The sequence below is a fragment of the Miniopterus natalensis genome, chromosome 13, assembly GCF_054644295.1.
Source record: "Miniopterus natalensis isolate mMinNat1 chromosome 13, mMinNat1.hap1, whole genome shotgun sequence".
NCBI classification, from domain to species: Eukaryota; Metazoa; Chordata; class Mammalia; order Chiroptera; family Miniopteridae; genus Miniopterus; species Miniopterus natalensis.
Window position 1 is genome coordinate 2,202,714 of NC_142093.1, and position 26,521 is coordinate 2,229,234.

Here is a 26,521-nt window from a genome sequence, read left to right on the forward strand (position 1 = left end):
CCAGTGTGGCTCAGTTGGTTGGGCGTCATCCGTGCACCAAGAGGTTGCCGGTTCCATTCCCGGTCGGGGCACATGCCGGGTTTCGGGTTCGATCCCCTGTAGGGGGGTGCAGGAGGCAGCTGATCGATGTTTCACTCTCACATCGACGTTTCTCTCTCTCCCTCTCCCTCCCTCTCTCTCTAAAAATCAATACAAATCTTTAAGAAAAAAACTATAAAACTTAATAAGTAAATACAAGCACAGAGCCCTACAGAATGTATCTTTCTACACACTCCATTCGCAAAGACGTCCAAGTCTCCATTTAAATAGGATCAAAATACTTACCACCCAAAGCAAAAAAGTGCAAGGTAAAGGCCCAAAAGAGTAGCAACGACATGTCTTATGAACGAGCTGGTTTTACTCGAATGAAGGTAAGTCCGAAACCAAAGGGCTGCCAGCAAGGCTAGGAGCTGGCCCGCGACGAAGTTGACCTGTAAAGAGAAGTTAAGACGCCGCATTAGCAACACGGGCTGGGATTTTTCATCTGATGTCATCTTTCAATTCTCAGGACAAAAAACTACATAAAATTAAGATCCTCCAGTTTACAAAGGGAACAAAAACAAAACTCGGGCCCCCCAGGGTACGAGAGCCTCCCGTTGAGAGCGAGGGGCCCACGCACAGTCTGTGCTCCCCTGGGCGTGGGCAGGGGCCCCGCGTGGCGAAGGCCGGGAGGGGCCCCTGGGAGAATCTGGAGGACACAGGGTCAGACGCAGGAATGGAAGGCACGGGCGCCCTGTGCCGTGAGGGGAAGAGGGACCTGTTGAATGACTCAGGCGACCCTGTGACCCAGAGAAAACACGAGCTCCGAGTTTCTCCCCAAATCCCCGGGGTCCAGATCTGGGCAAGGTCCCCGAGTGTCTGGGGAACGCATCCTCTTGGCTTGGAGTTTGCACCCACCCCTGGCAAGGAGTCAAGGAGGCTGCCACCAGCACTGTGAAGCAGTGGGACCCAACGTCTTGGCTCTGGGGGCTCAAGGACGGGCTCAGGAGGGGACGAATGGTAACAGGGAAGGAGCCTTCGGAGAGCGGCGGGCCCACCACCGTCACGACCCGTCCCTCCCGACTCGCGAGGAGCTACGTGGCTCTCACTTGCAGAAATGAATGAAACGCACGCTGGCGGCGGGGCCCTTTCCCCCCCCTGAACATTTCCTTCACCCTAGAAAAATAATAAAGTAAAAGGCTAAGGAACAACACCCGTTTATGGTACTTAACGACTCGAGGGTGATCTCCGTTTCTCTCTTAAGGAAAATATGTCTAAAAATCTACAAATAAAAGAAAAAATCCATTTGACATTAGGAACTTGCACAAAGAATGCAACCCAAAAAAAAGAAGCCGCCACGGATCCACGGAGACATCTCTGCCCAAAGACAGGCCACCGTGTGTGTCTCCCTGCGTTCGGGAGACGACCGGCTGAACTCTGCTGACTGTCACCAAGAGACGACTGTTCTTGGAAACAGACTCAGTACCGGCAAAGTGTCTCCCAACAGGTTCTCAGCGCCTTTTCCACCCGACAGGGACCCAACGGTGGTTTTTCTAATCAAGCAAAAAGTCCATCTGAAAAATAAATATTCCTGACGTCCATGACTACTCGCATCTTCAAAGCTTCTTGCGGTTTAAAACCTTTCCAACGATCTCTAATTCAGCAAAAACGTACAGAGCACCTCACGGGCAAAGCCTAGGAAAGGAAAGAATGCTTACGTCCCAGGGCCGGCTGGGCGACGTCAGAATCGAATGAGACGAGCGACCACGTACGGACGCAAGGAACTATGTGTCCCCTGAGGGGCCCACGGAAAGCGCTCGAGAACCTCACGGAGGAGAGGCATGAAGGGGGAGTGTCGCAACGCGGGTGACGCAGGGGTCCTGGTCACAGCTGACCTCCACCACCGTCTGAGGTCGCCCTCTCTGCCTCCCCGTTTATCTCATATAAAGCAACGCGTGACGCCTGTGGCAGAAGCAGGCCCGCCGACGTGCGGACACCTGTGTATCTGGGCCTTGGACTCCCAGGGCCCCAAAGGATAGGAAGGACCTGGGCAGCGAGCCGGGCGGAAACTCGGGGGGCGGGGGGAGCAGCTCACTTCCTGTCGCTAAAAGAGCACACGGGACACCCAGGCGCGGGGTCCCGGCCTCAGCTGCTTCGCACAGAAGGTGCTGGAATACACTGCTGCTCAGAGAACTGTCCTGAAGGGGCTTAAAGGTGAGACCTTCCCCAACCGAAACCGGCTCCGTCATTCCTGCGCGGGCGGGGCAGGCTGGGGAGGCAAAGAACGCTGGGGAGGCGGAGGGAGCGAGAAGGCTGCCCCAGCCACGGCGAGCACGCTCACGCCTCGTTTAATCCTTAAAGCAACCCGCAGTTTCCCCGTTTGACTCGACCGACTCAAGGTCACGTACAGCGGGTCCCCCAGACCGGGCCAAGCCTGGCTGACTCCGGGCTGTCCATGGCTGTCTGTGTGTCCAGGGAACGTCTGAAGGTGAAATCTGATGGCTACCGGCGAGACGTTTTACCGAGATGCCACCTGCAAAATACCACCGTCCTGTGCACCGCGACACCCACACGCGGCTGGCGAATCCAACGGAAAGGGCGCGAGGTGGAGTGCGGGCTACGGGCCCGCCCTCTGCCCCGGCTTTCTGCTCGGCGGAAAGAAGTTTAGATGAAAAGACTTCGCACGTTCTTTTTTCAAAATATTTCCGAGAAAACATACCTACGCAAAGTGCGTCTCCAAAGATCATTTGGGTTGGGGGGTGTAGGAGGCAGGCAGGACAGACGGAGGGCGCAGAAGCCAGGATGGAAAATCTTAGCTGATCTAGGCCGGAGGTGACGATCCTGGGAGCTGCCGCCCCTGGGTTTCCCCTGGGGACACCCCTGGAAGGACCCGGGGAACCTGGGAGTGGCTGCCCCTCGGGGGGCAGGATGGGGTCCAGGGGAGACACTTTCATAGTAAACCACCTTCCTGTGTATTTCGCACTATGGGCATTTATTATCTACCCCCAGATACGCGAAGTTTTAAAAAGTGATATATGTTTTCAGATTTCCAAACAAAAACTTGAGCACCGGGACTTAAGACCCGATTGTCTCGTGTCCCTGCCCTGCGTCTGCGTTGCTGGTTCCACCCCACTCAGCGTCAGGCCACGGCAGCCAGGTCTCCAAGGGCATAAACGTTTCAAACACCATCAGCCCGCCGCCCTAGAAAAACAGCTCTGCAGGCACAAAGTGAGTTAAACTCCTTTAACTGAAGGACTAGGACCTCCCCAGAAATCGTGGCAATGAATTCAAACCAAAAATCGGGGAATCTGGTTTTCATAAGCACCATAAAAATCTACAGATTACCCAGTAAAAAAAAATGCACAAAGCTCAGACGGACACTTAACCGAGTCTTCACCGCACCCGCCTCCATCCCGCCTTCTACCAAATCTGCCTCTTTCCTCCGGGTCCCCGCTCTTCAGGAAATGGGGTCACCTCCACCCGCTCCTCAGCGAGAAACTCTGGGACCTTCACTCACACTCTGGGCTTCCGACCCCCTTCAAAGCTGCTCCGTAGGGCACCTGTCACCTGGCCCATTAGTCTGACTTTCCCTTTAGGCCGCGAGCCTCTCAAAGGCTGGGAACAAAGCGTGTTCATGTCTGAATTCCTCCCCACCCCAGGGTGCAGGGCCCACCTGCATTTGTGCTTCTAATTCCCTGAAAGAAAAGGGGGGAGCAGGGGGGGCAGATCGTGCCTGGAGCATTTGCTTCAAGTCCAGGAGAGTGGACTTACGTTAACACAGCGGCTCAAATGTATCCTCCACCTTCCCCAGGGGCTTAACGCTCTTAGTATTAATTGCCACAATTAGAAAATTGCATAACCGGAAATAAAAAGTGATTATATGCCGATAAAAGTACGTTCTGTCCTGCACTCAGGACGCGCTTGCCGTTTCGTACAAAGCACAGCGCAGACGTGGCGCTTCCCGCACTCACACAACTTACAGGCCGCGGCAGGCACAGGTGACCAGCGACGACGCCGGCGGCTAGTGAGCAGGGTGCAGGCCGAGGCCCGGGGCCGAGAACCGGGGGAGGGGCTGCCCGGCCTGCCTCCGGGGACCACGTCCTGCCTCCGGAACTGCCCCGGCTGCCCATCCTGCTCCACGTGAGGAAACCGCTGCTCGCCCGGCCTCGGATCCGCCTTCTCTCCGCTCCTCGCGGGACCACGGCGCCGAGAACCGCCCGGGGAGAGCCGGCTTCCCGGGACCCCTCCTCCGAGCGAAGTTCGGCGTCACTGGAGCAGCCAGACTCCCGGGCGTAGCCCCGGGCGGCTCCCGACGTGGATCCTCAGACCACACACACCCCGAAAGCGGCCAGCTTCCCGGACGCGCCGCACCAGAGGCAGGAGGCGGGCGACCCAGCGAGACTGCAGGATGCCCGCGGGCCAGGCCATCAGGGCGCAGCTCATTCAACGTCAGCCCGAGCGGGCTACAGAAGGCCCGCGAGCTCAGAAGAAAGCCGCTCTGGTGGACCCGAGGGATTGAAAGGCGCTGGGTTAGCCGCACACCCACCTGCTGGACTGTGGCGCTCCGGTAACGCGGGCAACCGAAGCAAACGAGACACGTGCAGCCCGGGGCGAGTAATAACGCCCCAGAGCATCACCCAGAGCACAGGCAAGGGCCGCTCCGCCTCCTGTCTCAGCACCCGCCAAACTTACTCTGACCCACGACTAACAAGAGCTCGTCCCTAAACAGGAGAGGGGGGATAAACACAGGAACAAGGAACCATGGCCCCGTTTCATCACGAGGGTTCGGAGCTCCAGGGGGCTCACATGCCTGTGTGTGCATGCGTGTGCATGCGTGTGCATGCGTGTGTGTGCATGCGTGTGTGTAGCCCAGTGTCTGTCTCTGAGGTGGTTACAAATAATAACCCAGACGACTTTCTGAAGGAAGCGCAAGGAGTCTAAATTCACTTTGACTGGATGAACAATCCTAGTGCACCCACACAACAGGACGTCACCGAGCAGGACAAAGAAAGGAACTACCGTGACACCCACAACACAGATGACTCTCAAAATAATTACACTGTGAGAAAGAATTCAGAAAATAGGCCTACTGTACAATCCTATTTATGTAAATTACTAGAAAATGCAAACTAATCTCTCATGACAAAAAGCAGACCAGCGGTTACCGCGGGATGCAGGGCAGGGAGAAGCACCCTCTACAATAATCTCATAGATGTGTTTCCTTATTTATTAAATTTGCTAACAAAATTTCATTTTCATTCCGTCATTCATTTCTACTGGGACTATCGGAAGCATTAGCCCAAGTAAGCGGAGTGTTCCTTTCTGAATTTAACTCGAGAGCGTACATGTCCAGGGGCCTATGTGACACTGGGGAAAAGATACCTGCCCTAAAAAAAAAAAAAAGTCAATTTCAACCCTCCTGTTAATCTTACAAGGCTTCAAATTATTCAAGAAACTCATTTCTCCTGAGCTGCCTCATTGCCATCAGATTTCAGTTCAGTACAATATCCACTTCCAGACACGTTCACTTGATTTTGAAACTGTACTGCCTCCCACCAAAAATAGCACGCTTTTCAATAAAGATCATGCCAATGTAAAAAGAATTCATTTTTAATGATTCGCTGGGACCTGAGACACCTTGCCTGTGGAACATTAACCGTTAAGTACTTAAAGGACACCTTATCCAGATGAGCCGATGCAAGCATTTGACTTCTCACTTTTTAAAGGATTGTAAAGGTTTCAGACACTGCTACCAAAAAAAGAAATCACAATTTTTATGCCTCTTGATGTCCCTCGCTGTAAATTATCCTACAGTAAATCATTCAAAGAATTACTAGAAGGTACATTTCAGAGATTTTGATCTGTTTTATTATATTCCTTAGCACCTATTCCTGGCATGTAACTGACACTTAAATACACGATGTTAAGCCCAGGCCGGTATGGCTCAGGGGTTAGAGCGCTGGCCCTCGCACCAGAGGGCCGAGGGTTCAATTCCGGTCAAGGGCAGGTCCCTCGGGTGCAGGCTCGATCCCCAGACCCAGTCAGGGGGTTGGGGCACCTGCGGGCGGCAACCAATCGACGTGTCTCTCTGCCTCCCTCCCTCCCTTCCACTCTCTCTAAAAGCAATGGAAAGACATCCTCAGGGGAAGATTAAAAAATATATGTGTGTGTGCGTGTCGTTAAATGCTTGCAAACTCACGTTTTATGTTTCAGATCGCCATATTTTTCTAAATTTGTGTGCAATCTCTTCTTCCTGCCGCCTGATGGTATTTTAGCATTAAGCATGAGCGAAAGGCATTTTTGATATCAGTCACAAGTGCTTGCCTTCCACACTACCCGGGGACACGTGGTAAATGAGCCCCAGGAGAGGGGCGGAGATCCTCTCCCGGGGGTGCCCTGCGGGGCAGGACGCCCCGAGGCCGGGATCCGCCGGCTCCATCACCAAAACTCCGGCCCAGAGTTTCCGCGCCGGGGCCGGGAGGAAGCCGCAGCTGGAGGGCCATCTGCCCACCCCGCGTCCTATCAAATATTTACACCAACTCCCAGGTGACTGCTAAAGAGCCCCAGGCAGCTGGTAAAGTCGCCATCAAAGGCAGCAACCACGGATTGCAGGAAAGGAGCTCCATTCCGAGTTGTGCCTCAAGTAATGTATTAGTAATGAAACCTAAGACAGTCACGTCGGTAAGCAACGTAAGGTTATCCCCAAAACGTGCTTCTCAGCCCACATTTCTAAGAAGGGGCGGTAGAGATGGAATTGGTGGGCTGGGAACTACCCATTGCACGTAGTTTTTAAATGTTTAATTATTTTAAAACATGAATAAATCATCAAGAACTTCCTCAAAGACGCTGTAAGAAAGTGGAAAAGCGGCTACACGGTGGGAGGAGATGCTTCGCAGCAGGGACAGTGGGTGGAGGCTTCCAGCCCGAAGCACAGCGAGGCCTCCAACCGGCGCAGGCGGCGGGCGCCCGGCCTCCGGGTCCCTGCGGAGCCGCCGGGCCCACGAGCGAGACGCACGGTCCTCGCCGCGCTGAGCCTGCCTCTCGACACTCGGCGCGCTGGAACGAGAGCCTGTCCGCCGACACCAAGGACAAGCTCCCCACACAGGGAAATCCCGTTTCTGCAAGTGCTTCTACGTAACCCATTTGTTTAAAAACAAACAAACAAAAAACACCTGCTGGTTAGACTTGCAAGTGGCTTAAAAGCTTAAAAATTAATTTAGTATCATTTTCCTAAAATTCAGAAGTACCATCATCATAAACTTTCAGGCCGTGCAACGAAATGACCAACGCCTGCGGGGCCGGGGCCGCGGGCCACGGGGCGGACGAGGCGCACCCGGGTCCCGCACCGAGCGCCCAGCCTCGCGGGCCGACAACCTAGGGAACCAGCACTTCCAAAGCCGGGCGCCGGAGCCCCGCCTCGGCATCCAGGCAGCGCCGGGCGTGGGGGGCGCGGCGGGGGGCACAGGTAACCCCCCTGTGCCGTCAGGTGCCCAGATCGAGACAAGGCGACTCCTAAGGGGCAGGGGCAGGACGAGGGAAAGGGAGCGGACACGTAACTAAAACCATCGAAGGAGAAATTAAACAAGTGATAATTTAAGAGAGAAAGGGAGAGGTCTCATCGTTGTTCAAAAACCAGAGATTTTTCTATGTTGTTTCCGACTCAAGGCGCCTCCTCGCCTAAGGAAATAAACAGGTGCATGCGCCGGGTGTACCGATGAGGAAATTCACTGCGAAATCGTGACAGCCAAATATTACACACAGCTGAGGGATAAACAACCACGCGCCCCAACGACCAGTCATTAAACAGGCCCTGGGAAGCAATTTCACAGAGCGGGAAATGACCACCGAAAGTAAGAACAAAACGTTACAAGAATTTTATATTCAGTGTGAGCCCAACTTCATACAACAAACCAAATCCCGTTCCCTATCAGGGTACACAACGCCTGGTGAAAATACAAATGAAATCGGAAACGTGAAACACACCGACCTGTCCCGAAAGGAAAGGAACCCCTGGTCCTGTAAATCGGGGGACAGTTCAACTCGCTCCCGAGGGTCAGCGCCGAGCAGTCACCGTGAACCACTACAAAGACGGTGGCCGTTGGCTGGGGCCTGAAAGGAGGGCTCGGAGCTGGGGCGGGTGGCTACGGGGACCGCCCGGGCCCGTGGCCTGACCCGCGGCTAACCCTGAAGGTGTCCGCGTGTCCGATCACCGCTCTCGGCACCTCCCGACGTGCAGACCCCGCCCCAGCGTCCTCCTGCGGGTTGGCCTCCGCCCGCGGGAGCCTCCCAGGTACCGACCTGAGCGGATACGGGGATTTTTTATTTAGGGGGATGTTCTCCGTCTCTTCACTGCTCTTCCCAGCTTTATTCTATAAACTTGCATTTTGAGGGTAAAAAGAAAGAGCAGAAAAATTATGAGATCCCTCATTTCACCCACGTCTCGGGCTGCGGACGAACTGGAGTTGGGTTTCACTCGCCGGGTCCTTCCGTGTAAGTCACGGTTTTGCTTGGGTTTCGGTCCTGGCTGGTGAAAAGCAAAAAAGCCTGGCGCCTGCTTCCTGGCGGTTTCCGGAGGACATCCTTGCATTTGCGGGGACGGATGATCACTGGAGACACCCAACCCGCCATTTCTGATCAGCCAAACAGCACCAACAAATCAACAGTGCTTTATCCATAGTTATTGTTCCTACGTAACTATTAACATTCAAATATACAGAGATAAGCATTTAACTCAGAGTGAAATCACCTTATATATTTATCAGTTAAAATACATGTACGTGACTTATTACAAGAGCAGAATGACACTAACACTCATGAGCATAAAACTATAAACAGAAAAACAGATGAGCTGATATGAGGACTGGGAAAGGTTCGCTCATGACAACGTCAGGAAGAACATTATATCCTCTGAGCCAAATGCTTACAAATTTTTTTACGGTCAAAAGGAGATTAGATTATCTTACAATTCTATTACTTTTATAAAATGGTTTTTAGTGCACTAACTTAAAACAAAATAACCTTTCAGAACTGTGTTCGATTTTTATTGGGTTCCAGTTAAGTCACGAAAAATGACCTTTTTAATGAAAAAGCTCTACCTGGGGGATTCTACCGCCTTTATTAGCTCTGCCACCTCAGTTTCAGAAGCAGCAGCCGCCTAAGCTCACACACGGCAACGTCCACAGCGGACCAGACATTCACAGCAAAAGTATGTAAGAAATAAAGAGGAAGCAAAGCACCACAGAGGACGGGGGCACCCAGGGCCCGTTTCGTTCTCACTACCAACCCGAGCAAACAGTCTTCACAAGGTTTTAAGAAGAAAATTTCTATTGTTTTGAATCTATGAAGGGAAACGAAGGTTTGTAGAACCATTAGAGGCCTGTCGATCATTTGCAGGAGCTGGAGACGAAGAATGTTTGAGACCTGCCTGGATAATACGCAGCTTTAGCTCAGTGTTGATTTTAACACCCAGCCATAGACACCCGGCCGAAGACGGGGTTTGCTGGGCCCCATCTCCACGCCTTAGGTAACACCGGCCGGCATCTTCCGTGGGTTCTCCGTCACACTCTTTCTCACACTGACACGCAGCCGGCCGGCCGAGGGCCACGAGTCCACGGAGCCTAAAGAAATGGCATCGGGGGCACGCCTGGTGGCTTCTATCACTGCCGCAACTGCACTGTTTATGGGAACACGCTCACTACTGAATCAGCACCTCTTTATTTTTAGTGCATATGAGTAAATGATGCTGGCAAAAAAGCAATTAATCACGCCAACCCTGTGATACTCTGAGAGGGTGGGACTCGGACACGAGTTTCCAGGTGCAGTCACCATCCCAGGAGAGTGAGAAGCATCCACCAAATGCCCACGAATCCCACATCAGAAGACTGAGGGGCGCAGATCCCTAATTCCCTACAGGGCCTTTGTTCAAAAGCCGGCCACGTGATGAAAGAAGGACTTGTCTCCAATGATCTCAGAGGGGGCCACAGAGAAGTGGGGATATTCAGACCGCTTCTGGATTATTCCAGAAACTCTGTGAGCCTCAGATGACAAACTCACAGCCACAGCTATCTAGGAACGGAGACGGCTGCCCTGAGAAAGGAGCCAGCTCCCCATCCCAGGGGCGTTCGAGTAGAAGCCACACGAGCGCCCACCGGAGTTCCCAGAGCACCTCGAAGCACAGGTGCAATGGCAACGACCACCGACACCCATCGGTGCCCTGTGCACAGACGAAGCCAGGCTCAGGAGGCCCACGCGGCCTGTGAGCGAGGCTAAGGGGCAGAACCACAGCCTGAACCCGAGCTGAGTCCTGAGGCCATGATCTCCCCACTAGAATCTTCATGCACGAAGCACGTTCGCTGTTTCGGCAGCTCCGTCATCAGACCTGCCCTCTACCCTCTGGCCTGTGCCACACGGGCCTCGCCCAGGGCCTGGCCTCACTCAGCATTTCCTGGGAAGGGAGCCTGCCCCGCTCTCCTTCACAAATAGTTCCTTCACCTAGAAGCTGCACTTTGGCTCTGAGTCACCAGATACATTTATCCTGCAAGATTTTGGCTCAACCGCTACTTCGCCCTGACCAGTCCAACCCCAAGTGACAGCTGTTTCTCCCTAGATGATTCCAGACCGTGGTGGCCGGCCCTGCCCTCCCACGGAACAGGACTGGAGCCGGGCGCGGCCCCAGATAGGAGGCGAATACTAGCCACCCCCACCCACCTCCTCGCCGTGACCGAGGCCATGTGACAAAGCTCCAGCAAAAGGAATGTGGGTTGAAGTGATATGTATGTGCCACTTCTGGCCAACAGCTGTGACCACAGGGGTCCTTCCCCTCCCTGCCTGCTGGAGACCGGAGTCTCCACATTCTCCAAGTACGACCACCAGACCGATCGGGAGCCGCAACACGCCCCGTGAACGGGCCCCGACCCAACCCACTGACTCAGGAACTCTGGTCCCAGGGCCCAGCAATCCGTGTTTCAGCAAGTGCGGCAGGGGTGCTCCTCCAACCTCAAGCTTACGGTCAAAGGCCTGGAGGAGGGGCTCTTCCTCTGGGAACAGAGGGAAACTCAGCCCAGAACATGGTGCCCCACAGACGCTGCCCCGGAGCCCAACGGCCTCAACCTGGCTGGTGATAAGGCCCCGCCCTGGTGCTCTGCCTCCGAGCAGAACAAGGCGTTGGAAGGAACACAGGCCTTCCTACGACCAGTGGAACAGAACTACCCATCGATCTGGACCATTTACATCAGAACTGTAATGTGAGAAAAATTAATTTCTCTTATCTTTAGGCCACTGACGTTTTCGGGACTCTGTTACATGGCCTTATCCAAGCTAATTCCACATATCTCTCTTCAGACCCTCATTTACAGGCTGTGTAACTGTCAGTTTTCCTTGCCCCCATAGACTAGAAGCTGCAGGGCCAGAACCCTGTCTTACCCCCTCTGCATCTGTCCAGGATCCAATAAAGCCTTGCCCTGCACCCCTGGCTCAACAGACAACATCTACCTATCCCTCTGCACCTTCACTACTAACATCTAAAGTGACATCAACTTCCTTTGTTAAAAATGTTCCCAAAGGCCTGGCCGGTGTGGCTCAGTGGCTGAGCGTCCACCCATGCACCCAGAGGTCACCCGTTCAATTCCCGGTCCAGGCGTGTGCCCGGGTTGTGGGCTCGATCCCCAGTAGGGGGCGTGCAGGAGGCAGCCGATCAATGATTCTCTCTCATCCACGTTTCTCTCTCTCTCCCTCTCCCTTCCTCTCCCCCTAAAAAAAAAAATCAATAAAAACATATTTTTAAAAAAAACCACAAAGATCTGAGATCCTTGGTAGAAAGACAAACACACCTAAAAGAAGGCATGTGAGATTATAAACTACAACATACACATTTAAAAATATAAAATAAAAATGTTCCCAAAGCAGCAACATTCACTACAGACTAAACGTCCCAACTCTACGGTGATTCTCAGAACGACGCCGGTCTGTCAAGGGTCCGTCCCCAACACCACCCCTGCCTGTCTCCTTGGTCCCCAGCTGCAGAGAGGGGCGGCCTTTGGCCCCGGCTGTCCGTCCCCCCTTCCCCCCCGAGTAAGTCACAGCGAGCGCAGGACCCCGGGGCCCCTGTGCGGCACCCGGTCCTGCTGCCACGGCGACCGTTCCGCAGCGAGAGGGCCGAGCCGGGCGCTAACCCGCGGTCCCCACCCGGCCCGGGCGCCGGGCCCCGGTCCCTTCCCCTCCATCTGACAGGAGCCAAACTGCAACACCTGACATCCGCCGGATCTGGGGTAGGGACAAAGCGGGGAGAAGTCGTTTCATATCCACAGGTCCCTGCTTCAGTGAAAACGGCACAAAAAGGAAACCGACCAGGACCAGCCTTGTTCCGCTCGACTCTCCTCCCCGACACCCTTTCCCGGTTAATATTCCAGGCAGCGTTTGAAAAAACTTCTCCAAGTGTTTCCTAGCGAATGTCATATTCCTAACAAAGCTATTTCATAAATTACTGTCCAGTCCCACGTGGTAAAGCTCTAGGGCTTACGCCAAAAGCCTTCTCAGGACAGCCTCGTTCTCCATGAATCTGTATTTCCTATACCTTAAAAAAGAAACGGACTCTAGAATGAATCCCTCCGATCCACATCAAAGCTTCCAACACGGATACAGATCAGTGATGCCCAGAAGTCTCTTCAATTGTTATTAGTTTATCAGAATTTGCACTCAGATCCAGTGGAAGGCTGAAGCTCAATGCTGTGAAGCCAAATTTACCAACACTGTCCTTGGTAAATTGTGTCTTTAAAAATATCTTCCAAGAACAAAAGGGCACGTTACAGGACATGTACAGGGACCAGGATTATAATCTTAAGATCCAGGGCCCCTTAACCTTAACTGTCACCAGAGATACTGAGCACAGGCCGAGGGAGCCTCCTCCCTGCCCCGCATCCCCTCGGCTCGGCTCGGACACCCAAGCTCTACGTCACTTCTATTCTTGGGATGGAGCTAAGATGAGCAGCTGTGCGGTCCTGGCATGAGAAAGGCATGCTGACCCTCACAGTGACACACACTTCAGATTAAGCGAAAACTCCAAAGCCTGAACAGCCTGAACAGCTATCACGGGATAAAAGATTCCAGCCAAAATTCAATATACACTCTTAAAAAAACTGAAAAGTTGATCAGGGCTTATATAATGTCACCGAGGCCTTTCCGAACATGACTTTTTCCCCCCACTAGCCAGACTTAGTTTTATTTTATTTATTATATTTTTATTTTTTAAATATATCTTTATTGATTTCAGAAAGAGGAAGGGGGAGGGAGAGGGAGAGAGAAACATCAATAATGAGTCATTGATGAGCCGCCTCCTGCCCCCTGCTGGGGGTCGAGCTGGAAACCCGGGCATGTGCCCCAACCGGGAATCAAACCGAGGTCCTGGATCCTAGGTCAATGCTCGACCACTGAGCCACACCGGCTGGGCTAGACTTATTTTTTTAATGCCACACCCCATAAAAGAGCCTTCACAACTCAGATCAATTGACATTTGTAACAGTGGACCTGCGGAAAGAATGGAAGGAGAGCCGTGTGAAATTCCGACCTTCCCACCGTCAAGATTGTTCCAAGAGCCCGGCCGGGCGTGGCTCAGCAGTTGAGCATCGACCTAGGATCCAGGAGATCGAGGTTCGATTCCCAGTCGGGGCACATGCCCGGGTTGTGGGCTTGATCCCCAGTAAGGAGTGTGCAGGAGGCAGCCGGTCAATGACTCTCTCATCATTGATGTTCTATCTCTCCCCCTCTCCCTTCCCCTCTCTGAAATCAATAAAGATATCTAAAAAAAAAAAAAAAAGATTTTTCCAGGAGCTGACCCTCACTGAACGAAAAAACTAGTCAGATCAAATTTAAAGTTCTGTTGGCCAATGTAAGGATGAAATCACTAAGTGATGAAACACAAGAATTACATCTTCAACCACTGCATGACACGGTCTCCGGGCCTCCCTTCGCCCCCACTGCCCTGCGGGGGCTGTAGAATAAGTCTCAGGACAGGACAGCCCACTTCAGACGAGACTGACCACCACCAGCTCTAACAGAAACTGCCACCTACCCCCTGATGGCCAATAGGCTAAGTCTGGCCTAGGTATATTCAGGCTGAAGAAAAGAAAACTTTCAACCAAAAGTTTTAAATTACTGTCACACAAAAATCCAGAATTCCAGCTTCCCTTGAAAAATCAGCATTGGTGACCGTCTGCAGGAATGAGTGGGGGCCCCCCAGATGGCCACACTGCCCAAGCCTCAGAAAGAGGCTCATTTACATTCATGCTCTTGCCTGGAGCGCCCCGGAGGTTTTCATGTGGAATTATGTTGGATTAACTACTCCACCTGCCCCATGACCTGCTCAGCTAACACCTCACAATAAACAAAACCCCCAGGGTTTACTCGTAAAATGTCATGCTAGTCTCAGGCAACTGTCCTACACAACTGATTTCTTGGACTTCGCTGCAGGTCTTTAGATTTGTCTTTGAAACCTACTACTGTTCACTTAGATGTACTCAATTCAGTCACTATTTACTGGGCACCCAGGAGACCAGTGCGTCTGAAACTAGTGGTTTTGCAGAAGGCAGAGCCTCTCTCTGTTCCGTTTTGTTTTAAATTGATTTTTAGAGAGAGAGGAAGGGAGAGAAGCATCGGACGTGAGAGCTAAACAACGATCGGCTGCCTCCCGCACGCCCCCTACTGGCAACCCGGGCATGTGCCCTGACCAGGAATCGAACCAGCAACCCTGTGGTGCACCGCATGGTGCCCAACCAACTGAGCCACACTGGCCAGGGCTCTCTCCATCCCGTTTTAACTGGGTAAGATCACTGGACCGTCTTTCACATGTTGGAGTTTTTTCTGTAACTTAATTTCCAAAAGAAAATGAAAGAGCTCATAATTTTTGCTTGTTTGTATAAGCACAAAGCTACTTTGTTTCACATATGTGCACTGAGTAACTTAAAGACATCTAACGTTACGTATTATCTACAACCCTGACCTCCCACAAACACCGAGTTTCACACAGAAAACCTGTAAAAGGAAAAGCTTTTCTACGGGATTGTGAATCAAACGGCAAGGATGTCCCATGTTTGTCCGATGCCCACACAGGAGCGAAGCATGCGGGCCGGAGGCCTGGGCCTGCGTGGAGTGAGGTCCGTCTGGCTGGCAGCTGGGGTGCGAGGGGGGTGTCCCTGGCTTCTTCACTCCACAGGACACTGGCCCCCCGAGGAGGACCCGCTGATGACACCTGCCGGCCGATAGCCAGGCGGCCCCGGATGGGCTGGCTGAAGGACCAGCGAGGACACGGGGCTGTCCCCGAGGAGCCCTTCCGGAGGGACCCACTGAGGGGGAGGGCGGGCATGGCAGCCTGCTCTTTGGATAAAGACAGTCCTGGGCAGAGCCTCCTTCCTCCAAGTGTCTGACAACGGAGCCGATAAAGCTTCCTTCCGATCGCCCCTTACCACCCGCCGCAATCCTCGTGCGGCTGAGAAGGCTGGTCCCTCAGGTACTTCACGTCTTCTCGAATAATCAGCCACAGCCCCCCCAAATCGCCGGCGCTCTGCACACCGCCATGGGAGCAGCCCCCCTGAAGAAAGAAGGCAGCCGGAGAGGTTACACGGCTTCCCTGACCGAGCGAGGCCTGCGGCGCCGTCCTCGGCGGGCCTCGCAGCTCAGGGCCTGACCCCTGGGGGCCGCGCCGCTGGCCAGGGGCACAGCAGGGGCCGGCCGGAGGCGACCCGGGCAGGCAGAGCGCCCTGCGGCCCCGCTGCGCAAACAAGGACGACCTTAGCCACAGAGAGGTCACTGTCTCCCAGCCCGCGGGGGTGGGCGCCAAGGAAAGGCAGTGGGAAAGTGACGTGTTCCCAGGAAAAAGACCCCTGAAGGCCCCCACCCGAGCATAAGTCCCACTCCGGAGCTGGCTCCCGTCACTCCCCACCACCTGGCGACTCCTCCTGGCAACCGTTGTTCGAAAAGGTTGGACACTCACGGCATTAAAACCACAGCCACGTTGCCTCAGCACCCGTGAGCCCAGCACACTGCCTGCCACACGACACTCAGGTACTTGCAAAGGGGATCGTTGAAAACGCACCGGCAGACTGGAGAACGCGGGCGACGGGCTCAAGCCTAATGCAGGACCGTGAACCCCAGCGACACCCAGGACGCGCTCCCTCCCAACGCCACCCACAGCCCCACGGGGCAGGCCCACTGCCGCCCGTTTCGCAGAGCAGGAAACCGAGGCTTACAGAGGAGGGGTCAATGCGGAGGCCACACAGCTGATACGTGCAAACCGAATTTGAGGCCGTCTGCGCCCCTCACCACGCTGGCCCCGTGCACCCCAAACACGCTCTACGCCGAGGACGGCCCAAGCATGAGATATGACACGGGGAAGGGGAGGCCCCTGTTCTTAGAGGAGTTCGTGGCCCGGCAGCGAGCCCTGCAAAGGAAGGAGGCCTGTCAGGGCAGGTGGAGGTGGGACAGGGTGGGAGGGGGCAGGAGGCCCTAACCAGCAGGGCAGCCGGGGCACAGGGGACCCAGAGGGGGCCACCTATCGCTGCTTCCTAGAGTTGGAAGTACTCACATTTGACAAGGGGCCACTGGAAAGACCCCAAAACATGAGCCCATGACTCCTTCCCGAGACGGGCAGATGTGGGCGGTCCTGGGCCTCGGCTCTGCAGGCAGGGAGAAGCTGGTGGGTCCGGGCAGGGGAGTCGGGCAGGGGAGCCCCGATACAGAAACACTGCAGGGGCGTCAAGAACAGGCAGCTCCCTGAAGGCTCCACCAGCGACGCCCCGGCCGGAGCTGGAAGGACGAGCTCACCCACAGTGTGTGCATCTTACACTCAAACAGGGAGGGCCGGGCGGCTGGAAAGGACGGCGCAGGTCGGTCATAACCAGCTTGGTGAGGGAGGTTCAGGCTTTCGCTAAATACTGAAAAATACAGGGTTGCTGGGCCAGAAAAGGGTGGAGGGGATCTCAGGCGGAGGAAACGGCTTCATCAAAGGCATGGAGTAAAATACAGGGAAATGTACGGAGGGGAACTGCAGGTAACCGAGCACGCCAGCGGGCCCGGGTTCAAACGCCAGATGCGGCACCTCTGTGCGCAGGGCTCGGGGCAGCCGCCCCCGTCGGAGGGAGCGTGAGTGTGAGAGGCGGGGAAGGGGGGCTGGGGGGTCTGAATAGCACGAGAGGAACTGGCAGCCACACTCCGGAGGCTCGAAGCCTCTCCTTCAGGCCGCTGGGCCTCAAAGGCAAGCGCAGAGTCAGGTGGGACGCGGCTCTCACAGGGCAGGCCTCACATTTAGACACGTGACATTTTCTACACGTGAGGCTACACATACAGTCCCTGGAGACACAGGGATGGGGCTGGAAGGAGACATGGACATCACTCCCCTGAAAGCTGTCCTGTCTCAGGGCCATACCACCTAGAGTGCACCGGGATTTTATCTTCCCCAAACCCTGCGAGTATATCATCACAAGTACACTGCATTGTGTTTTGGAGGTTACATGTTAATTGCTTAAAGGCACACATTTAAAAATATATCAGAATTGTGCAACTCCTTAAAAACAGAGAGTCTTTAAAACCGTGACCAGGTAGCTCTCTGCCTCGTAAGGTTGGGGGAAGGGGTGGGTAAGAGGGAGCCTGGTCATAAATGCAGGTTCCCGGCCCTCACCCAGTAAGTCTGGGTGGAGAGCATCTCTTTTTAACAACAGTCCCAGGTGCTGCTTCACACAGGTGGTCTCGGGGCCAGGCCTTTTAGAAACACTGCAGCTGGAGGGCACTGCCCTCCTCAGAGGGGGCCCCGGACCCGCCCTTGGTGCTGGGGGCAGAGCCCCGAGGCCAACGGCTGCGAGAGTGAACAGGAATTAGGGAAATGGAAAGGCAGGAATCCACCGTCCTTTCAAAACCCATGACTGAGAAGGGAGAGAGAGGGGACCTGCACAAAAGGCTCCCTTTGTGTTCGCCAGGTGGAGAAATGAGCGACACGGCAACGCACACATCAGCGCTCACGATGTTCCGGGTGGGGCTTCAGTGCCCTCGGGAGCCACTGTCCGCTTTACTCTGCCCCACAGCGCCCGCCCGCCCGCCGAAGGAGGCGCGGGCAGGAGGCGGAGGGTGGGAGGGGGTGTTCATCCCCCCCTTCCCCGCCTCCCTCTCTCGAGTCCACCCAGGCTGGCTGGCCCCTCCCTGGAGGCCTCGGCTCCTCCCGGCAGGCAGCCCCCCAGCTCCCCTGGGGTTCTGCTCCCCGGGACTCTCCCCCGGGGCTCCCTCGCCCCTGCGGGCCCAGTGCAGCTGGCACGGGAGACTGTCGCATTCCTCCCTAACCCGCCCCATGTTAGTACTAAGTGGTTCTCAGGGTCTCCTTGGTTACCTGGTTCAACCTGCCTCCTGCCAGAACCCTGACTGATGCGTGTAACAGGAAGCAGGACACAAACGCCAAATCCAAACGCTCCTTGTCCCAATCAGACAGCAGCCACATCCGCGGCCTTCAGGCCAGGTGACCCGCAAGCGGCGCTGGCGGGGGCGGGAGGGTGGGCAGGCCGGAGGCGAAGGAAGGCGGCCGCCCCTCCTGGCCCCCGGCCCCCGGCCCCCGGCCCCCGGCTCCCGGCTCCGGCTCCTGGCTCCCGGCTCCGGGCCCACCTCCTGGCACTTCAGTTCTGCCTCCCGTTTCCTCGCCTGCACAGTTGCCACAGCGGCTCAGGCTTCCCCGGGTCATTCATAAAACCGTCATCGGATGGCTGTTCCAGGGCCGTTTGTGGCTCACTCCACCCGACAGAAATCTCGCCAAGTTCTCTCGCTGGGGAGACCCACCTGTTAACCCGGCCGCGGGCAGGAGGAGCCGCGAGAGCGCCGCTGTGATCATTTCCCGGGAAGGCGGCCCCACAGACCACAACAGACGAGACGGGTTATTGTACCCAGTGAGGCAGTAACGACATGAGGGGTGTTTTTAAAGCAGGGGGACAAAGGTCTCCTGAAGCTGCACGGACACAGAAAAACCACTTTTGACTCCAAATTCAAGACTGGACTTTAATCCTGTTTAATCGCCTCCGGCGCTGGGCCGATGGCCGAACCTGAGCTTCAGCTTCCCCTCCTAAAAAGAAGCCGTAAAGGCTGAAAATGGAATACGTATGAACTTCCCGAAAGAAAAACACAAAATACAGCCCTAAGACTTCATTTATACAGAGGAAGGAGCTGTGTACCGAACAGATACAGGAGTCAGGCCCTTCACACACTTGTTGTTTCTTGGGGTTTTTAAATCCTCACCTGGGGATGTGTTTTTATCGATTTAGAGAGAGCGGAGGGGGGAGAGAGAGAAACATCGGTTGGTTGCCCTCTGCGTGCTCCTGGCTGGGCACCGAGCCCATGACCTAGGCAGGCGCCCTGACTGGGCACTGAGCCCACAGCTTTCGGTGCGCGGGGGACGCTCCAAGCCACGGAGCCGCGCGGCCAGGGCGCGGCAGGCTGCCGGCGTCTGCGCGATAACTCACAGGCAGGTACTATTTACGGTCTTTCCAGAATCAGAAACGGGGCTTCAAGGTAAACGCAAGGATCTGCCAGAGCGCGCAAGGCTGGCAGAGCCCGGTTCCAAACCCCGACGCGGCGTTTCCGCGACAGCCCCGCGCGACTGCTTCCCGTCGACAGAGGGACGCAGACCCGGGCACGGGGAGCCCCAGGACCGCGGCCATTCCCAGGGCACGTGGCATTTCGCTGAGCCGGGCCCGGGCTAGGCACAGGGGCGGTTTCCGCTCCCGCCGCTGAAGACGTCTTCCTTCCGAAGGTGTCAGTCCGCTTCCTCCCGTAGGTTTTTATTTATACTCCCTGCAACTCGGTCCAAGAAGAATTTGCGGCTGTTTCTTCAGTTGATGAAACAAAGGACTGCGGGGCGTGGAAACTAAGCGCAACACACACTTTACGCAGGAGAAAACTCCCCCGTGTGAACGAGCGAGTGGCGTCGGGTTCAAGCTCCCCAGCCCCGCGTCCTCCTATGAGCGGGACTCCCCAGCAGGTCACCCCGGGATTCCAGAGTCTCCCGATGAAGACGGGTGCTCCGTGTGGGTGTAAAAGGAGACGTGAGAGACAAATTAGCTAAATACCGACGTCCCGAATCTAGAGCACTCCAGTGACCGTTTTAAAATAAAGTTAATTCTCGATCGGCTTCTTTGGCTGCCATTCGCCTCCTTCTAAAAGTCATGTCCTTAAAAAGGCTCAATACCAGGGCTGCACTTATTTCTTCATCTATAAAGTGGGGTTTGTCAAGGCACAGACCAGGGGGAGGGTTAAAGAGGCTAATGTTTTAAAGCACCTCTTCCCTGATACGTCACTTCATTTCACAGGCTGTCTACACAGCACTCGGTGAATACACAGAAAAGGCCCATCAGCAAACTGCCCGAGGAGAAAGGACTTCTCTTCCCCGCCCACCCTCCACGGCCAGCAGGTGGGCGCTGGGGACGTTCTCCCCCCCCCCTTCAAAAGCATATTGGCCACCCAGACCTAAAACCATGACCTACCAAATTATTTGCCACATGTTAAGACTATAAACTAAAACTGACTTTTCACTCAAGGTCAAATATATTTTTTTCCTGGAGCTAAGTAAAATTCAAGCCTTAAATTTTATCTGACTTCAGAAGGCGTTGTAAGGATTCGATTGCATAATATAATGCAAGTGGATTACTGCCTGATTTTGCAGGATCCCTAACACAACAGGTTACCTTCCCATCTTCCCTCCTCCAGACCTTCCCAAATGCCTGCATCTCCTTCTTGCCCCTCCTCTCACCCAAAAAGTTGAGCATATCATCCCTAAAAGGATGACCCTGCCCCCAAACAGGGCTGTCCAAGGAGCCCAGTCTCATCCCTAACTGGCCGTCCGCCAGGTCTGCCGTGGGGGCCGCAGAGGAAACTGACTCCAGTCTCACAGTAACCACAGCATCGCTGGGAGCAAGGAAACAAGACGGTTACAATCGGGGGAAACAATGTTTCTTTGCAGATGTTCGTTAATGTATGTTAACTAGGCTTCCTGTGGTGATCATTTCACAATATATACAAATATGTTGTACACCTGAAACTAAGATAATGTTACACTGTCAATTATAACTCTTTTTTAAGGCCAGCCGTCCCTCGTGCACACCTGCAGCAGTCTGCGGACGCTTCAATCGCATTTTCCTGAATGAAGAAAACCTGGCCTCTCCTGCATGGTCCTCACCTGGGGTTTCTGCGTTGCTGGTTTTGCAACAGGAAACGAGCTAACAAATCACGTCTTTCTAAACCCCAGCCCCCCCCCCAAAAACAAGGAAAGAGAGAGGGAGCGAGGGAGAGAGAAGAGGGCTGAGAACAACCTCAGTCTGGTAACACAGGTAAATCAAATGCAATAGAATATGCTGAGGTTACGAAAAATACTTTTTTAAAAATAGGTTGATCTGGGACATGCAGCTATTCTCTTTTGCTTGGCACCCCTCCTTTTGGGGTCTTTTGAAAATTCACCACATCAGCAACTACTAAAGGACACAATTAGTTCGCTGCTACCTGACGTCCTCTCCCCGGCACCTCGGGGCCTTGTTTTTGGCACAGCTCTCCCTTAGTCCAAACCCTCCTCAGAGCCGCCCTCTGCGTGTCCCTTGCGTGATTACCGCCCTAATATAAATGAAGTCACCTGGAGGCAAGGCCTGGCGAGGGGAGACATCGGATGTAGATATTTCCTATCTTTTTTTTTTTTTAAACCTCACCCAGGAAGGGGAGAGGTCAAGAGGGAGAGAAACACCCATGTGAGAGAGACACACAGATCGGTCGCCTCCCACATGTGCCCTGACTGAGGCCGGAGACTGAACCTGCAGCCCAGGCATGTGCCCTTGGCCAGGAATGGAACCCGTGACCTCTGGTGTGCAGGCCGATGCTCCAACCACTGAGCCACACCAGCCACGGTGACATTTCCTATCTTAAAGCATCACAGAACCTCACTTGATACTAGCTTTTACATTTTTATTTAAATTCAAGGCCTACTGAACAAACACTATGGTTTCCTCAAGGTCACACTGAAATTCCAGGAAAGATTAAACACCCAGGGGTCTAAGGCAAGATACTTTGTCCCTTTTCCTTGCCTGGTCTTACTGGGGGGCTTTTTTGTTGTTGTTTAGGTGTTTTGTTTTTTGTTTTTTAATTTATCTTTATTGTTGAAAGTCTTACAGGTTGTCCCATTTTTCCCCCCATTGCCCCCCTCCCCCTCACTCCCCCCCCCAGGCCTTCACCCCGTCATTGTCTGTGTCCATGGTTGTGCTTAGTGCATATAACTTCTCCGGTTAATGTCTCCCCACCCCTTCCCTCTCCCTCTGAGGCAGGACCGGCTGTTGCACGCTGCGGTGTCTCTGGGTCTATTTAGTTCGTCAGGTTCTTTCGTTCACTAGCTTCTCCTTAAAGAAGGCCCTTCAGCATTTCCTGCAGCGCTGGCTGGGTGGTGATGAATTCCTTCAGCTTTTCCTTACTGGTCTTGCTGTTGAACATTCATTTCCTCCCTTCTCTCCTAACTCCCCGGCAACGCATGTTCTTCCACAGGATGGGCCGTAAGTAAGTGGACAATTGTGAGTACACAAAACACAGAGTTTATTCTTGTATTATTATTTATTGATAATTATATTATTTTCCATTCCAACAACTGTCGACCTACTTTTGCCCCCGCCCTATATTCCATATATACCAATAATTTCTATCATTTCATAAACTCTACACTCTAGTAAAGAAGTTAAACTATTTTTCTGGTCCCAAGGCCCTTTTCTTTCTCTGAGATCAAACAACAGCCTTCATCATCTCCTAAATTTTCAGAACACTGTTCATTAGTTCATATCAAATTAACACACTAACAAGTTATATTTTTACACTTCGCATTTCCTGATTTGTCTTTTTCCTGTTAAATCACACGATTTGCTTACAACCCAATCTTAAGCTTTCTCTAACTTGGGCTCGGTAATTTCCATATTACAAAAATGATCTTCTATTTTGCTCAATTTTAAAATAATGGCTATTCATCCAATTTTACAATAAGAGTTTTAGTTATTCCAAGTTTTTAGTTATTAAAAAAAAGTCAACTCTGGAAACAATTTATTATCACTGTATAAAAAGTTAAGGTTTTTGTTGCTATTAACTCAATATTATTAAGACGTGCTTAGAAAAACAAACAATCCAATTAAAAAATGGGCAAAGGACCTAAATAGACACTTCTCCAAAGAGGACACACAGAGGCCTAAGAGACATATGAAAAGATGCTCAGCATCACTAATCATCAGAGAGATGCAAGTAACAACCACAGAGACACACCGCCTCACACCCGTCGGGATGCCCACCATCAGCACATCGACACACCAGAGCTGGCAGGGACGCGCAGAAAGGAAGCCTGGTGCACTGGGCACCCCTGCGGAAGGCAGTTCGGAGGGTCCTCAAAGAATTAAAAATGGAGCTGCTTATGACCCAGTGATCCTACTTCTGGGTGTATATCTGAAGAAACCCGAAACAGTAATTCAAAAGAATATATGCACCCCTGTGTTCACTGCAGCATTATTTACAAGGGCCAAGATTTGGGAGCGACCCACATGCCCATCAGTAGACCAGTGGGTAAAAACCTGTGGTACATATACAATGGAATATTACTCGGCCGTAAAAAGAATGAAATCTTACCATTTGCAACCCATGGGTGGACCTAGAGGTATTGTGTTAAGTGAAATAAGTCTGTCAGAGAAAGACAAACACCATACGATTTCACTTATATGTGGAATCTAAAAAACAAAATAAATGAACAAATAAAATAGAAACAGACTCATAGATGCACAGACCAGACTGATGGTTGCCAGAGGGGCGGGGGGAGGGGACTGAGAACCACAGATTGGTAGTCACAGAATAGTCATGGAGACCTAAGTACAACACAGGGAATGTAGACAACAGTACTGTAATAATTCTGCATGGTGCCAGGTGGGTACTGGAAATACCAGGGCATCGCTTGGTAAAGTACCTGACTGTCCAACCACTGCACACCTGAAACTAACACGAAATAATATTGTGGGGAAAAGACTTGCTTAGAGAAAACAACTCAAAATACTATACCCTTGGCTCTATAAATTCAGAGTGATCCCAAGAGAATAAGGATTGTCCAAAGGACCAGATCAAGACTGTAGATAATAAAGCAGGAAAGTCAAATCCTCAGTCCTGCCACCTTCCCTGGGTTCCCCTGCTTATTTCAGGACTGAAAAGAACTTGCTCTGGATTCCTGAGATGTTTAAAGGAGTTCATTAATATTAAATCACCTTTAAAAGATAAGCTTCATATAAATTTAAAGCTATTAGCCTAGAAAGGAAAAATTTCATGGGGGGCGGGGGGGGAGAATGTGAATATACCTTTCTCCCTAAAATAAACCTTGCTCCTCATCAGCAAAAAAAATTTTAAACTGGTATCTGCCCTGCACTTGCTGACCCACCGGCAGCAACCTCCTTCAGCCGAGGTGAAACACATAATACACCGAAAGGTCCTTCGCTGCGCCTCAGCTCGGAGAGGAGACGCGCCACAGGCAAACCCGGAGCTCTGGGCAGCGTGTTCACAGGCAGAGAGGCGACTTTCTTACAGCACAAGATCGATTCCACTGCCGGCCCTTTATTTACTCTATTAGCATGATACACACTGCAAGTGTTCAAGATGTGTGGGGCACAGGTATTTTACTAGGAACCAAAAGTTACGACTGAAATACAAGTAAAGAATTCAGATATGACCACAATGTCACTAAAGAATTCAGACTTGAACATAAGGTCGAATCTTTCTGTACTCATTGGACATACTCAGTCTATTTAAAAAAATAGAAAACAAAACAAAGCACAAAGCAGTTAGTTGTGCATAACAGGAACGGTTACCATCTCGCTGCTGTGAAACGTCGTCCGGATACAGAGGAATCCTGTATTATAAGCGAGGTCCCTGATGACATCAACGACAAGTACACATGCAAGAGGACAGCGAACCAGGGTCCTCTGTAAAGTGCAAACACTTCTGTATCAAGTAGGGTCCAAGTGACTTTCAGCAAAATGCTCACTTCATTACCTTAAGCTCTGGGCTAGAGCAATTAAGTATCTATCCCCCCAGCAACTTCCCTGAACGTCACTCTGACAAAATACTTCCCAAGTTTCTTTCCTGAGTAATCAGGATCCTGCCTTACCCATCCCAATACTGTTTCACAATAACCCTAAGGCCTTTCAAACAAACAATTGGCCTCATTTAAACGCCACCCTTCCCTACACAGTGTCAAAGGCTTTTTTGAAGGGTGGCGTCTTCTAGCTACAAGGTTGCAACTTTCTCACCTAGAAATCCTTGGACTAGTAACTCACTGGGACTTTTCTTCCTAACCTCTGCCTTCCCCCAAACTGTTGCCTTCCTTAAATTCGCCAGGCTGAACGCGAACCGTCCCACAGCGCGGCTCGCCGAGCCCTGCGTGGGTCTCCTCCACACCACGCACACCTGGCTAGCGCCCTCTCCACCTGGGCACATCCATCCTGCTCCCCCGTGGCACAGCGGGTGCCACGCGCGCAGGCCACAGCCACCCGGGTTTTCCCGAAGCCCAGCCTTTCCACGCTGTCTACACCCGCGCCCACACGCGCTGGAAGTGGCTTCGCGGCTCCGGATCGCCGGCCGCCCGACCGCCCGGTGCTCGCAAGCCCCAGGTCCGGAGCTGCTGAGGCTGGGAGCAGGGCCAAGCAGGCACGAGCGCACGTCGGTGCCCCGGGCCACCCCCCCGCGGGCGGCACCGGCACGGGCTCGGGCGGGTGGGGGCTGGGTGGGCACGCCGGGGAGGGGCGCCCGTGCCAGGCGGCGGGCGGACAATAACAGGCGAGTCGCCCCCTCCCTCCAGGGGCGGCCCCCGCGCCCCGCGCCCCGCGATGGCACACGGCCCCCGGGGGGGGGCGAGGGCGCGCCGCCAGCAGGGCCGCCGCGGGTACCTGGTCGATGGGCAGCTGCACGGCGTTGCTGAGGGGCTGCAGCAGGGTGGAGCCCGTGGTGCTGGTGGTGGCCATGGCCGGCCTGGCGCTCCGCCCGCCGCGATCCGCCGCCCGCGCGCTCTGCCCGGCGCCGCCGAGGATGGGGATGCGGCCGGCGAGCCAGCCCCCTGGCCGCCCGCGGTCGGGGCGGCGCGGGGCGGGGCGGGGAGGGGCCGGGGGCGGTGACCAGCTGGGCCCTCCCCCCGCGCCCGCGCCCGCGCCCGCGCCCCGCGTCCCCGCGCCCCTGCGCCCCCGCGTCTCCGCGCCCGCGCCCGGCCTCCCGCGCGCGCGCCCCGCCCCCGACTTCCAGCAGCTTCCAGCGCCCCCTCCCCACCGCGCGCCCCCGCGCCAGGCGGCCCCGCGGCCCAATGGGGGCCCGCGCCCCGGCGCGGCAGCCAATCAGGGGGCGCCGGCCGCCGCGCTCCGCTCCCCGCGGGCCCGGGCGGAGGGGCGGGGGGTGCACGGGCGGCGGCGGGAGGGGGCTCGCGGGGGGCGCTGTCCCGGGGGGCGGGGGG

The 26,521-nt window shown here is 54.0% G+C and overlaps 1 protein-coding gene across 2 annotated transcripts in view; it reads right to left on the reverse strand.

Annotated features, from left to right (window-relative positions):
* Positions 1-26,051, reverse strand: part of MBOAT2 (membrane bound glycerophospholipid O-acyltransferase 2) — a 66,611-nt gene extending 40,560 nt beyond the window's left edge. For both annotated transcript variants that reach the window (XM_087823323.1, XM_087823322.1), the window contains exons 1-2: positions 25,968-26,051; positions 325-470 (exon numbers count right to left, since the gene is read on the reverse strand). In XM_087823323.1, coding sequence (XP_087679449.1) covers positions 325-470; positions 25,968-26,042 — 221 coding nt within the window. In that variant the 5' untranslated portion in view covers positions 26,043-26,051. The remainder of the gene's footprint in view (positions 1-324; positions 471-25,967) is intronic.
* Between the last annotated feature and the right edge of the window lie 470 nt (positions 26,052-26,521).